The sequence below is a fragment of the Lipotes vexillifer genome, unplaced genomic scaffold (assembly GCF_000442215.2).
Source record: "Lipotes vexillifer unplaced genomic scaffold, Lipotes_vexillifer_v1.1 scaffold302, whole genome shotgun sequence".
NCBI lineage: Eukaryota > Metazoa > Chordata > Mammalia > Artiodactyla > Lipotidae > Lipotes > Lipotes vexillifer.
This window is the reverse complement of record NW_006798913.1, coordinates 1,435,686-1,450,750: the sequence shown is the minus strand read 5'-3', so window position 1 is coordinate 1,450,750 and position 15,065 is coordinate 1,435,686. Positions and strand designations below refer to the sequence as shown.

General features: G+C 44.1%; 1 protein-coding gene across 1 annotated transcript; it reads left to right on the top strand.

Annotated features, from left to right (window-relative positions):
- Positions 1-412: 412 nt before the first annotated feature.
- BAG2 (BAG cochaperone 2) lies at positions 413-11,439 on the top strand. The gene is made up of 3 exons (XM_007471185.1): positions 413-525; positions 9,455-9,564; positions 11,022-11,439. Exons 1-3 carry the CDS (start codon positions 413-415, stop codon positions 11,432-11,434), a joined length of 636 nt encoding a protein of 211 aa, XP_007471247.1. The 3' UTR covers positions 11,435-11,439.
- The last annotated feature ends 3,626 nt before the right edge of the window (positions 11,440-15,065 follow it).

Here is a 15,065-nt window from a genome sequence, read left to right as displayed (position 1 = left end):
GGGAGTAAAAAAAAGAGGTTCAGCTTGCTCCGTACATCTATCAGCTTCAGTTGTGGCCTCCAGGCTCCTTGTTCTCATCTCGGGAAAGTGCCCAGCAGCCGCGGCCGCGGTTGCATGAAGGGCCCTTTCAACCCCAGCACAGCCCGAGCCCGCTCCCCTTGGAGCCCCTGCGGGGCGGGGCCGGGGCTGCGGGCTCCGCCTCGAGCGGTGTTCGGGGCGGAGACGCGTCCCCGCGCCCAGAAAGGCCTCCCCGCCGCGCCGCCCTCGAGGCCGCCCCCGCTCCGGACAGAGCAGCAGCCGGCTCTCGTGCACCCGCGCCCGGTTCCCGGTTCCCCGGTTCGCGGGCGGCGTGTCAGAGGAGGCGGGTGGAACGCGGGGAAGGCAGTGATCTCGGGCCGCCCGCCGGACGCCGATGGCCCAGGCGAGGATTAGCGCCAAGGCCAACGAGGGCCGCTTCTGCCGCTCCTCGTCCATGGCCGACCGCTCCAGCCGCCTGCTGGAGAGCCTGGACCAGCTGGAGCTCAGGTGCGCGGGCCGGCCCTCCGAGCCTGCGGAGGGCGCGCGGGGACCGAGAGCAGGGAGCGCGCGAGCAGCGGGGAGCGGCTGGCAGGGGAGCTGGGCTGCCCCGGGCCCCGCGGAGGGCCGCGCTGGGTCGGCGGGTCCCTTCACAGGAGCGGCCGTGTTCTGGGTCAGCGGCTCCGCACGCTCTGGCGGCCACGCTCCTTCGCAGCTCCAGACCCGAGCGCCGGGAGCGTGAGAACCGAGAAGGGAAAGTTACGGGTACGTTACTCGGCATAGGGGCTGTGACACTGCCCGTCCGCAGAGCTTCTGGAACGTTCCGTGTGGGGGCCAGGTGTTTCCGGCCCAGTCTTTTCCCATAGTGTATTTCTAGGACAGGCGGCAGTTTAGTGGTCACCGTTGTGAATGATCGATGTCTTTGCAAAATATAAAAATCCACCTGATCCCCAGCTACTTTCATCCCGTGTGTGTGTGGGGGGGGGGGGGCTCCTCCAGGTCGCCGCTCACACCTTCCAAATGCTGGTCACTGGCCTGAGAACACGAGTCAGTTTTCCCTTCTTAATGACGGTATTATTAAGTAATCAGTGTGCCCATTGCGATAAACACGTGCAAGGTGAGAGCCTGAGTTCTATTGGGGGAAGTTGCGGGGTGGGGGGTGGGGGACGGTCCCAGCGCTGAGGTCCCAGGAATGTGACTTTAGAGAAGGGCCCGCGCACACAGGCGCGCATTTGGGTGACAGGTTACTGCTGACCAGGAGCAGATGTCTCCCTTAATGGTTTGAGTGTTTTTCTGAGTTTGGGAAGATGCAAGAATGTGTTCCTAAGATTCTTCCTGAAAATCTCTCTGAGTGCCTGTTCTGCTGGTTTTCCCAGAGCTCTGAGTGCCTCGTTCCTGCTCTTCTCCTGAATTCTTTCCAGGCTGTGCTGTCAATTCCTGTAGAACCGGGCACCACGGGCACTCCTTAGTGGCAAATGTAGTGGCTGGCTTGTATGGAATTCCTAAATAATTTCTAAGAAATTTGGGAAACACTATTTTTCCTTTAACAGTGAATGAAAACTTGTATGTACTTCCTGTAACTGTTTATGTCACTAAAGTTACTGTGTAAGTTGTGTGCAGGTGTAAGTTACAGGAAAATCATATTGAGGCACCCACAACTCCCTGAAACCACAAGGAATTTTTTTCTCATAGTTTTCACCAGGTTCTGGGTGAGCAAGGGAGTACGTAAGACAAAAATTTTAAGAAGCATTGCATATATGTCTTTATCTCCCTGGATTAATATACCAAAACAAGGGGTCTGTTTGCCAATAAAGTACATTAATAACCAAGTGAATAATTTATTATCATTTATTAATATATATGTTTAAATTGTCATTATTATATACATGTTTATTATTATTATCATCATGGGAAGAAACGATGTCTTCTCAGAAAATAAGTTCTCCACCACCATGATTTCACGGAGAGTAATAGAGGGGTCCTGCTTGGAATGAGGCAGATGGAACTAGCTGGACCAGATGGAGCAAAACTAGTGTCCCTGGGAAGATTATGATTTCTTTTTATGTAGCAGCGAAACAAGTGCGTCAGCGTCTCCTCTGGTCTTTAGAACTTTGAGGGCATGTTCTCAACCATTTCAGGGGTCTCTCTCCCCTAGTTAGAAGGAAAGGATGTTTTCTTAAAGGAACAGGGGCGATGCTGCCCCCTCCTTTCTTCAAGCTGATTCACTTTCCTCAAACTTGGTGCCTCACATAGGGTAGGTACAGAAGCAGTCAAGTACTCATCTTTAAAAAGAAGCCTCTGGTTTTGAATATTATTCCATTGCTTCATTAATGTAAAGTGAATTCTGATTACCATGTGCAAGTGATTAAATAATAACTTGCTGAATTAACCCTTGAGCTAAGAAAGATTAATATGTGTCTAATTGTTCATTTTAGGGCCTTTTCTAGTAATTTTAGACTTTTGTGAGCTTTGTTTCTTCCTTTTAAAAAAAAGTGATGCCGGGCTTCCCTGATGGCGCAGTGGTTAAGAATCCGCCTGCCAATGCAGGGGACATGGGTTCGAGCCCTGGTCCAGGAAGATCCCACATGCTGCGGAGCAGCTAAGCCTGTATGTCACAACTACTGAAGCCTGTGCACCTAGAGCCCATACTCTGCAACAGGAGAAGCCACCGCAATGAGAAGCCCGTGCGCCGCAAAGAAGAGTAGCCCCCACTTGCCACAACTAGAGAAAGCCTGTGCACAGCAACAAAGACCCAACGCAACCAAAAAAATAAATAAATTAATTAAATTAAAAAAAAAGAAACTGTTGATAGAATCATGCCTATAAGATCAAGTTTAAAAAGAAAATGTAGGGGCTTCCCTGGTGGCGCAGTGGTTGAGAGTCCGCCTGCCGATGCAGGGCACACGGGTTCGTGCCCCGGTCCGGGAAGATCCCACATGCCGCGAAGCAGCTGGGCCCGTGAGCCATGGCCGCTGAGCCTGCACGTCCGGAGCCTGTGCTCCGCAATGGGAGAGGCCACAACAGTGAGAGGCCCGCGTACCGCAAAAAAAAAAAAAAAAAAAAAAAAAAAAAAAAAAAAAGTAACATTCATATGTCATCTTATCTAATAGTTTAATTTCATATTGAGGATGGCAGGGTACTAAGTAGGGTGAAAATTACAGGCTGTACCTAGAAGCTGGTGTTTACTGTTCCCCCACTGTACTAGTTTTGTCAATTGTGGCAGAACTTTTTCCATATGAAACTGAAAATAGAATTATGCTCACTGCTTTATGACCTGCCTTGTGAACTGATGTCCATGGTGTTTAAAGTGCTTTCAGGTGTTTGGCAGCATCTGACAAATCATTAAAGAAACTCCATTTGTTTCTAATATATTAGCATGACACTAGCCTTTCTTTTTTGACTCCAGCTCACCTTTTTTGCTTCCTCCTAAAAAGGTGATGCCTTTCTCTCCCGGTTTTCATGACCAATTCAAATGGTGTCTGATTTTTCCATTCGTCAGTGGCTCTAAACACTTTGCTTATGATTGTTACTAATTTAACAGTGATCATAATTCATAAATGATACCCACTAACAGTTATTTAGTTAATGGGCACTGACTCTGCAGGCCCCATGCCTTTGTGGAAATTACCGTCACCTCTGTTCTTCAGGCAGGAAATTGAGGCTTGAGAAGTTAAATGACCCGTCCAAGGTCACACAGCTGGAACCCAGGAAGACTGGCTGTAGAGCTTAATACTTTATGCCTGAATTTTCTTAGAGTTAAGTATGTCATATTTCAAAAATGTAGGAATAGTATATGATTTTACTGAGAGGTGAAAATTCCACTTAGATTGGTGTCCCTGAGTCCCTGATCTCAGGGACTATTGAACACCTGCTGTGTGCAGGGTGTTGAGTGGCCCCTGAAGGCTCTGGATGGTAGTGAAGATGCTTGGGACGTGGGGTGTGGAGAACAGCCAAGGGGAACGACAGGACTGGGAGACTAGCTGTTCACAGATGTCCCCAAACTCGTCCTATTGTGGCTCCCTCCCCTGCCATCAGCCAGTCACCATGGCTTCCATGGCAGCCAAGGAATGAAGGATGGGGCAAGGGCAGATGTGGTCATTTAGCTGACAGTTTCACTGCACCAACGTCCCAGGAGCCACAAGACAAGATGGCACCACAGTTAATATTGTATAAGAGCCTGTAATTTAAAAGATCACTTCTTGTAGACATTGTCATGTGAACCTTCCAAAACCCTCTGAGGCAGGAGGAGGACATATGTTCCCTCCTTTAGAAGCGAGCGAATCCAGTCCAGAGGGACTGAGTGGCCGGTCTGAGGCCATCCTGCTCATGAGTAGCTCCTGACACTAAAGCATGGACCCTTTTTTACACCAGAGTGTCTCAGTAGTGAATGTAATTTATCATTTTGGTGATGATTAGGGAGCCCTTCAAAATCTTAACCTTGCCTAAAATATAAGTGATCTTTGTAGTATCCTTCTTCTTCCTCTCCCCTCCCCTGCCCTCCCCTGCCCTCCACTCCCGTCCCCTCCCCTCTCCTCTCCATGTTGGGTCTTGTTGCTGTGCACGGGCTTCTTGTTGCGGTGGCTTCTCTAGTTGCGAAGCACAGGCTCTAGGCGCGCGGGCTCAATAGTTGGGGCTCGCAGGCTTAATTGTTCTGCGGCATGTGGGATCTTCCCAAACCAGGGCTCGAACCCGTGTCTCCTGCATTGGAGACCACTGCGCCACCGGGGAAGTCTCTGTAGTATTCTTTTGGTATAAGAATTTTGAATAAGAAACAGGACTATGATTTTAAGAACCTGTTTTAGAAGTAATTTCTTTGAAATAAGTCCATTTGCCATTTCCCCTTTTGATGAAAGCACAATTCTTGTTATTTACAAGCCTGAGTTCATAATGGAAGCATGTAATAACGACCAGGAAGCTAGCGTTCAAGGCACCAGTTCTGGGCATGGACTGCATGCAGTGGTCCCTCAGTGTCTGCAGGGATTGGTTCCAGGGCCTGTGGGGTACCAGAAGCCACAGATGCTCAAATCTTTTCTGTAAAATGGTGTCGGAGTTGGCCATCCGTATCCACGGGTACTGCATCTCTTTTAACTCATAGCTTGTTTAGTCAATGCTGTCAGTCACTGTGTTAAACTCTTTACCTGCTTTACGTCATTCAGTCACACCATCTCATGATCCCCGTTTTGTAAATGAGGAAATTGAGGCAAAGAGAATGTAAGTAACTACTTGAGGTCACTCAGCTGGTAAGTGGCAGCAGCTCTGGCTTGAGCGGCAGGACTGAGGCCCTTGCAGTCCCCGCACGTGGCACGGAGCACATGCCGGGGTGGCTGGCCTGGGAGGCCACCTCCCAGCACCTTGTCCCTTGGTCCCCAGGCTTCGATCTCTGGGCCCCGGGGACCAGCCGAGGATGTGTGTGCTCCACATTTGTCCTCGCGGGAACGTTCTGAGCACAGGTTCTCTCTGTTAAAGCTTAGTTGTGATTTCATGCAGAGGGTTTTCCAGGAGTGCAGCCCGGGCCAGCCTTGCCATGAGGATCAGTTCTTTCCCAATTTGGACATGTAGCTCTTGCAGGATCTGCTGGTAAAACCAGAGCTGCCCCTCTCTGCCAAGGAGTGTTGTCAAGTGATGTGTTAGGAACGTGAAGGATAAAGTGAGTTGGTCCAACACGCCTCTGAACAGAGTTCCAGGAGAAATCATAGAAGGGCAGGTGGGAAATATTTGAAGGTTTAATGGCTAACAGTTTTCTAGAACTAATGTAGACAAAAAAATGTGTATATGAATTGAATTTAAGGAGACCAATAGCTGATAAATATGACTTAAGCAGACTAAGTAGAGATGTAGGTTCAGCTTTTTAAAAGAAAAAACTAAGTATGTGATGTCCATACACTAGACAGATGTAGTATTGACGGCCTCAGGGGAGGGGAAGGAGGAAGCTGCTAAGGAAACAGTTCCTGCCAGAAGGACTGGGTTTTGAAAAAGGATCGCTCAGTAGACGTGGGCCAGGGACAAAGAATGTTCAGGAATCGGGGGACAGAAGATGAAAGGGCCAAGATGCCAAAAAACCCCTGGGAATCTTTACATCCTGAAGAATGAAATTTTACATTTGCTATGAAATGAAAAAGGTTTACATAAAATCATATCTAAGAAGTTCTATAAAAGATGAAATCTGTTTTTCACAGGGAAAATGCCCTGGCAATTTCTAGCCTTGTGGGAAAAAAAAAAAAGTTCCATCTAATTGCCTCTATATTTGATCTCATTTAATGACAAAATATCTTCTTTATATGACAGATTTATTATATTTTTTCTAGAGTGTCTCCTTTCAAACGATTTTCTTGTTAACTTCATGAACTTACTAGTATAACTTATTATCATAAATGGAGCATTCTTCTTTAGAGTAACAATTCTCTTTATCATCTTACATTTGAATATAAACTCAGGAGTGCTGGAAAATTAATCTCTTCTTTCAGTATCATCTCATTTACCAATCAAATGACTCATCTGTGCCATTTAAATACTAGAGTCACATTTGTGTTTTTGCACAAATGTTTCATGTTAGTGACAACCTGACCCCTTTTCATGTGTCCCGGGCCCTGAGAGTCTGCTTGTGTGAAATGTGTAAGCACATAATGAATGGGGCTGGAAGGCAGCCTGATGCTGTGTGTTTACTGTTTTATAGAATATTGGTTTTGATTGTGCTTTCCAGCCAAATTTGTCACATAAGATTCGTACGAGCTCTTTGCTTCTACTGGCTCTTATAAACACAGAATCCAACAATGTATTTAGTATCTTGAGAATCGAGACCCTGTGACTGTACAGTGTGTCGGTGCTATTTTGGGGGATAACAGGTGGGTGCCTGTAGGGGAAAAGGCGTGTGTGTGGTTGGGGTGAGGGCCTCTTCATGTGGCAGGAACACATGCTAGAACACGTGCCCAGGAAGACAGAAGAGATTAGATCTCCTTGTGATCTGTGTTTCCAAGAGCATCTGAGTACTGGAGGTAGGTCTGTCACTATTTATTTTGCAACACTTGGCAACTTATTTAGTTGTGGTGTAATAAAAAAAATGAGAAAGTGCCCTGGAAACAGCACTTTAAACACACAGGACTTTGTTTTGTTTTCTTTCGCTCTTCTTAATTTCACAGCCTTGTTCTTTAGTCACTGGTTGTGTTCGTGTGTCTGTGTAGTAAGTGCATGTGTGTATAGTTGCGGGGTTATCAGGGCTTTACACCAAAAACCTACAGAAGCATTCTCTTTAAATTCGGGAAAAGACAAAGATGCCATCTCTTAGCGCCACTGTTTAATATCGCACAGGAGGAGTTTAGTCAGTGCTATTTAAGAAAGAAAAATTGGAGCTGATAGGATTGAAAAGGAAGAGATGAGAATTTTCGTTTTTTGTAGATGAAATGATCAACAATCCAGAAGAACTAACAGAAATTTAAAAACCATTAAAAATGAATAAGTGTAAATGAAGGTTGCCAGTTATGACGTGAACCTACCCAAAACAGCATTTCTCTAATCAACAATAGCCAACTATAAAATGTAGTATATATGTAAATATATTATTCACAATAGTAACAATATCCAAAATATTCAAAACACTTAAAAGAGTCTGTAAGACTACCATCAAGAATACTTCAAAACTCTAATAAAGAATGTAGAGGAGGGTCTGGATGAAGGAGACACCCTTAGAGGAACTGACAATGTTCTAAAGGTGTCTAATTATTCCAGTTTTTTGAGAAACCCAATAAACTTACTTTAGAGTCTATGGAGGAATAAAAGTCGAAATAGCTATGTTATTTTTAAAGATTAGAGGACTGGGGACTTCCCTGGTGGTACAGTGGTTAAGAATCTGCCTGCCAATGCAGGGGACACGGGTTCGAGCCCTAGCACGGGAAGATCCCATGTGCCGTGGAGCAACTAAGCCCGTGCACCACAACTACTGAGCCTGCGCTCTAGAGCCCACGAGCCACAACTACTGAGCCCATGTGCCACAACTACTGAAGCCTGCGTGCCTGCAGCCTGTGCCCTGCAACGAGCAGCCACCGCAATGAGAAGTCAGCGCACCACAAGGAAGAGTAACCCCCGCTCACCACAACTAGAGAAAGCCCACGCTCAGCAATGAAGACCCAACACAGTCAAAAAAAAAAAAAAAAAGATTAGAGGACTGGTCTACCAGATACTAAGGCATATCACAAACAAAGCTGGTGCTATTTTTAAGAAATGGGTGTTGGTGTAAGAACAGTCAAAATACTACTGGATGGAATAGAGATTTCAGAGGCAGACAATCTACAAATCTTTGAGGGAAAGACAGATTTGGGGTACATAATGTTGGGGAAAATGGTTAAATCCTTACCTAACCATATACAGAGGTGGATTCTAGATGAATTAAGACATAAGTATGAGAAAAGTGAAACAAGTTAATAGAAGGAGATGTAGGAAAGTATGTCCTGACCTAGGGATGGGAGGACCCTGAAACAAAACTTCACAGTATGAGCCAAGGCAAAACAAAACCAAGAAAAGATGGATCTTTTTACTTTTCACTTCAAAATAAGGCTCTCTGTTCAGTGAAGGACCTCCCAGACACAGATCATATAGGGTAGGATGGGAGAAGATGGTCACAGTGTCTGTCACCAAATCACCAAGAGGACAGTAACCCCAGTTTAAAAAAGAAAAAGTAGGTAAAGTTTGTGAACAAGCTCACAAGAATACAAAGAGATGTCCAAAATTATTAGCAATGAAAGAAATGCAGATTAAGTACTGACATATCACTTGTTAGCCTGGCAACAGATGGTTAGAAAGTTGGGAGATGCTGAGTGCTGGTAGGGCTGTCGGGACACAGGGACTCGAGGTCCGGCCATTCTGGAGAACAATCCAGGGTGGAGTCAGATGACAGTCCACACACCCTATGTCTTAGCAGTTCCACTGAGACATAGTGGATCCTCTTATCAGGATCCTGATTAGATCCTGATAAGGATCCTGATGGATCCTCTTATCAGGGCCATAAAGGGAAGGGTACTTGTGGACGGGTAGTGAGCAGAAGCTGGGGGACAGGGCGTGTCTCCGCTGGGCCAGGGAGGGCAGATCAGGTGAGGGACACAGGAACCTGGTGATTCTTAATAAAGTATGCTGCTGAGTGAAGAAAGAAACAGTGAGATATAAATAAATTGAAAATAGACAAGTACATGAGTGCAGATTGTTTTGTAAAAAACGAATACAAATCAATAAACACTAAATAGAATGAGTGCCCTGTGAGTGGGGAGGAAACTGGGAGCCACAGGGCAAGTGGATTAAAAAGAAAACAATTACAGAATAAAAAATAGAAAGGAGTAAGGAGTTTTTGGGAAGTGTTCCTAATCGCTGTTACACCTGAGCTGGACTGAGCAGTGGAGAGATGAGGAAGACGCGGCTTCCCTCCAGTAACTGTCCTGTCCCCCGCACTCCGCAGGGTGGAGGCTCTTCGGGAAGCAGCCACGGCTGTGGAACAGGAGAAGGAGGTCCTCCTGGAGATGATCCACAGCATCCAGAACAGCCAGGACATGCGGCAGATCAGCGACGGTGAGGGCCCCTCCTGGGGCCGGTGGGGGGGGCGGCGGGGGTGCCACAGAGCCGCTCCTCCAGCCCAGCAGAGACGGCCGGGCAGGATTTGACAGCAGAGGAAACAGGCACAAGGTCGGCAGCAGAGAAGACAAAAGGAGATGAAAGGAGGTGTAACGTACAGAGGGGAAGGGGAGAAAGGCAGAGAAAACAGATTATGGACCCACTGAACCCCGTTCCACAGGAGGGCCGGGTGGCCTGTGATGCTCTGCACCAGTGGGCGGTGCTCCTCCTAACCGGGCTCCCCTGGGGCCGCACAGGACCGGCCTGTGGGCCGAGCAGCTGGTGCGGTTAAGTGTGCATCCCGGCCCACACCCACACTGTCACACATCCTCAGAGGGGTCAAGATCTAGTGTGTCTCTTCACTGTCCTGGCCGTAGAGCAGTGAATTGGGAAGGTGGTTACAGAGCAGGACAGGTTGCTGCTTTCCATATAAATAGTGAAATGATAACCCAGCACCCTCTTCATACTGGCCAAGACTCAGACTACTGGCCTAAATTAGTCTGGAGGGGATGAAGTCAGTGCCTCATTTTGAGGCCAGCTTTTCCTCCCGTGTCATGGCTTTTTTCAGCCAGAATCGGGGCATTGTATTGATACACACACAGAATGTGAGGCCCCGAAATATGCCTCTCTGGCCTAAGGATTATTCCAAATTGGCTCTTTTTGAGAAACTGCAGACACAGGAGGAGAAGCTCTGAAAACAGTAGAAGTCACTGTTTTGTAAGGGAAATCTACATTTACATTTTGTAAAGGAAATCATTTGTAAGGGTGTCTCCCTTTCTACCAGGAAGAGGAGGATGACAAAACTACAAGAAACCTTCACCAGTGGAGAAGGCACCTACTAAATCTACATAAGAACCTTACCTTTGTCTATCGTGCCTTTTCTGGGAACCTCCAGAACTTGCCTCCCTCCATCCTCACCTTCTCTAGCTTGAGGGTATTTTGGGTGGAGGCTGGGCCATCTCAGGGAGTTACTCAGTTTCCCTGGGGATCTCCCATGTATATACATGGGGTATACATGTCAGTAAGCTTCTGGATTTTTTTCTTGTTAATCTATCTTATTATAGGAGGGTCTCGGCCAAAAGCTCAGAAAGGTAAAGGGAAAGTTATCTCCCTCCTCTAATGCATATCCTCAAGTAGATCCAGGGCATCCAGTCTCCTGCTCTAACCAGCACAAAGCCCCAGTTACAGACGCACACCTGCCCCAGCTTCTGCAGACGTGACAACCACAGAATCATCTGGCGTCCAATCTGATACTCTTTATAAATTAATCTTATTGCTGTAGTTTTAACTTGTATCTTTAAGAAATTCATAGGTGCTCACAGGATAGATTCAGCCACACAAAGATACCTTAGTGTTCTTGACATAGATGCGTGTATGTCTCATATTGATTGATATTTCAAACTTTTCATGATTAGGAGAAAGAGAAGAATTAAATCTGACTGCAAACCGTCTGATGGGACGAACCCTGACTGTGGAAGTTTCAGTAGAAACAATTAGGAACCCCCAGCAGCAGGAGTCCCTCAAGCACGCCACCAGGGTCATTGATGAGGTGGTCAGTAAGTTTCTGGATGATCTGGGAAATGCCAAGAGTCACCTGATGTCACTGTACAGCGCGTGTTCCTCTGAGGTGCCTGCAGGGCCGGTGGATCAGAAGTTCCAGTCCATCGTGATCGGCTGTGCTCTCGAGGATCAGAAGAAAATTAAGAGAAGACTAGAGACCCTGCTTAGGAACATTGAAAACTCTGACAAGGCCATCAAGCTGCTGGAGCATTCTAAAGGGGCTGCTTCCAAAACCCTGCTACAAAACACTGAAAGCAGATTCAACTAGTGTTCCAACCTAAGAGCCCTTATAAATAATCATATAAAAATGATAACGTACTATCTTAAGTGATAACTAGTTCTGTTTGTTAGTGTTGTTAATTTGTGAATAACAATTAAAACTAGAAATATTTTGATTGCCTTTCTAGAAGTTTTTAGATTGACTTCTTATACTAGGATCTAGCACCTCATATATATATATATATATATATTTTACTATTCTGTGGGTGAACACTTAGTATGTGGGGGAAATAAGTGCTCAGCTAGGGCACTAGCTGGGCATGGTTCTCTCTTGGGCTTTGCAAAGACACACGGGCACACACTGACCACGCATCTGCTGTGAGCCAGGCAGTGAGCTTGGAATTACGGAAGGGAACCTTCCCTGTGTCTTCTCTTTCATTCAGCAGGTTTTTTAGACATCAAATTATTTTGAACTTAAACATTTATGCATCTCATAATATGAATGTACTTCTTGATAATACGTGAAAACATGACATAAAATGTGAGAAACTTCACCTCTAATTTTACCACTCTGAACTGTATAAGGTATATCCACTTCATCTTTTTCCAAATGCATCATTTCTTTAAATTTTTAATCATTACAGAAATACAATGTTGTAACTTGCCTTTAAAAATTAAATACTGTTTTAAAGTCTGCTTTTAATTCTCAACTTAAGAACCTCTATTCCATGTAGTTGTACAATTTACCCATTCCCCTTACTGGACATTTAGGTTGTTTCCAGTTTGTTGCTTATTACTGCAACATATTTGTGTATGTAGAGCTTTTTCCTTCTTTTGTTTGTTTTTGATTTTCTTTGTATAAATTCCCAGCAATCGGTTTTCCTGGGTCAAAGGGTGGGTCAAAGGGTATATACATTTTCATGGCCTGATATGTTTCCAAAGTTTTTTTGTATAAGAGTTATATCAATTTATACTGTCTTCAATAATTAAAAAGTTGCTGTTTCACTGAGAGCTTTTCAGCATTATTTTTTTCTAATATTAAATACCTTAATTTAGATTGCATTTTGTTCACTAACAAGGTTGACCAGTGTATTGATTATTCTTTTATCTGTGATAAGTGCAGCAACTATAGTACACTTTTATTTGTTCAAAATAACTAGTGCTATTGATACACAAAAACTTTAGCTTCTCCAAATACTACTTCAGAATGAATATATCAGATTCAATTTTCATTAAAAGATAGGTATTCTTTCACACTGCAAGAAAAAAAAACAGTCAAGCTGCAGATTGGTTTTATATATTTATATGTTTCTTCATAAAAAGCAATTACAATCTGATGACATTCATGATAGTTTTGATGCCAGCCCAAGTTCACCTTATTTAAATCTATTCTTTCATGGGAAACATTAATTCTCACTGATAACTGGTAAAAGCCTCTTGATTTATCAGACTAATTTGCTATCATTAGGTTCACTGTGAGATAGAAGATTTTCTTTTTGTGCCATCTTTTTCTTTATCAGCTTTTTGAAAATTCAGCAGACAACCAAGTTTTTCTCACATTCCCAAAGACCGTCAGCATCTGGAAATCCTCCCCTTCCTGTTCACATCAGCCCAGACTTTCTCTGTTCATTAGATGACTGCAGTGTGGGACAGATTTTCACCTGTCAGTTCATTTTGTTTTCAGAGAAACAGATACCGTAACAGTAACGAGAGCACTTTAGCAAGTTACCAGTAACTATTTCAGAGGTTTTAAAAAGGAGGGGAAAAATTAACAATATTTTACATTAAAGTAGTTCCCTTTAAGTTGGGGTGTCAGGTCCTAAGGCCACTTCCCCATCCCAGGATCTCCAGAGGAGACCCAAGCCCTGGAGCCCTGGGCACAGTGGAGCCCATCAGTGAGTTCTTCCCAAGCACTGCGCTGCCAGCGTCTGAGGCACCCAGACAGCACAGGACTGCGGCCACAATGGGGAGGGGCTCTTCTGATGATAGTGTTAGTTTTACTTTATTTTGAAGAAGTACATGAGTGCTGTCAACTTTGGGCAGATAAAAAGGAAACCATTTAGCCTGGTTTTATTTAATTATATCGCCTTATGTGGCCTATTCTGTACACTATTAATTCGAAAGGCAGACTGAAAGAGGAAAAGGAATCCTGAGCACTCTGAGACACGGCAGCCACACCACAGCCAAAAATGAGCCACGACATACGAAAGCTATTACTGCACAAATGCACAACGTCCCGGGGTCTTAGTATTTCTTCAGCATCCATGGTTCATTAGAAATCAGTAGTTAAGTTATTTAAAAGAATTAAAGGCCTCAAGGTGAAAGAATATAATGTCAATTTTGAAGGTTTTTAGAATTGAGAAAGTAACATACCACTTGTGGCTGATTTTCAGGCCTACTTAATTATTTAAAATGACTAATTTTGGTTAGGTAAAATACAGAATTGCAAATTAAAAATTCAAATGTGTAACAAAGATCTCTCTTCAGTTCTTGTTTTAAAAAAAAGGACAAAACTAAATACATAAAATTATATTACAAATATCAGGGGAACTGCAACCATCATCAGATTTTTTTAATGTAGAAAAATAACAAACTTTTACCCACACACATTTAATTAATGTGAAATAGAACTACAACATTTTATATAACATGGTTTTTCTGCTACTAAAGACTATTTGACACAAAATATATTTTGTGCAAAAATTAAAGGGACTGTATTTCCAGAGAGTAGAAAAGGGAATCACTAGCGGGTACCCATTGTTAGGAAAAGAGTTTTTCCCCAACACCTATCCCACTGCCAGCAATGGGAGTGGTGACAACTGGTGACATAAAAATAAACAAATTACTTTGAAATAGATAATGCCAGATTATTTCAATATTATGAAAAGCAAACCTTCACTCCTGACCACTTAAAGACATGCCCTACAAAATTCTATTATGTTTTCAACATTAATCTGGACAGGGGATGAGGGTGGTGCAGACGGAAGACTTAAAAAAAAAAGAATGAGAGAGAGAAAACATACAAAAGGAATATATAAAACATTATGCATTTAGTAGAAATAATGAAAAATGACTTTGTGACACATTTTCCAAGAAAAGTTATTTTTACATATATTTAAGTCCTGTAAAAACCAGGTATATTGCAAGGGGTTAAAAACAAGTCATTGATGAATGATGATCAGTTTTACCAGAGTTCATGCAATTAATTATCTGAGTTGGAAAGCTACTGTCCCAAGTCACAAAATGTATGCTCTGCCACATGATTACATGTTAAAATCACTTATTAAAAGAAATTATTTTGCATTTGGTGCTGACAGAGCTCTTGAGAAAGTGCTATACAAACTGAAGTTTATAGAAATTTTTAAATGATAATCTCAAAATACCATACAAAAAATGTGTAAACAAAAAGATGCTTTAGAGTTGCAGGGCATTATAAAATCCGTAATGTGGTTTAAGACAAAAGATCACCTCTTGTGTATTTAAAAAAATTGTTAGCATAATCCTAAAAGTTCAGAATTGTGTTGTCAGCAGCAAAAGGCACTGGGTACAGGGCGGCCACGCTGCACAGGGCGGGGGTCCTGCAGCCACCAGCTCGAGCCCGCCATGCATGTGCAGGGACATGAAAAGATTCCGCACGCAACCAGTGCCACCTGGGAGGGGCTCTAGCACTAAGACACTCT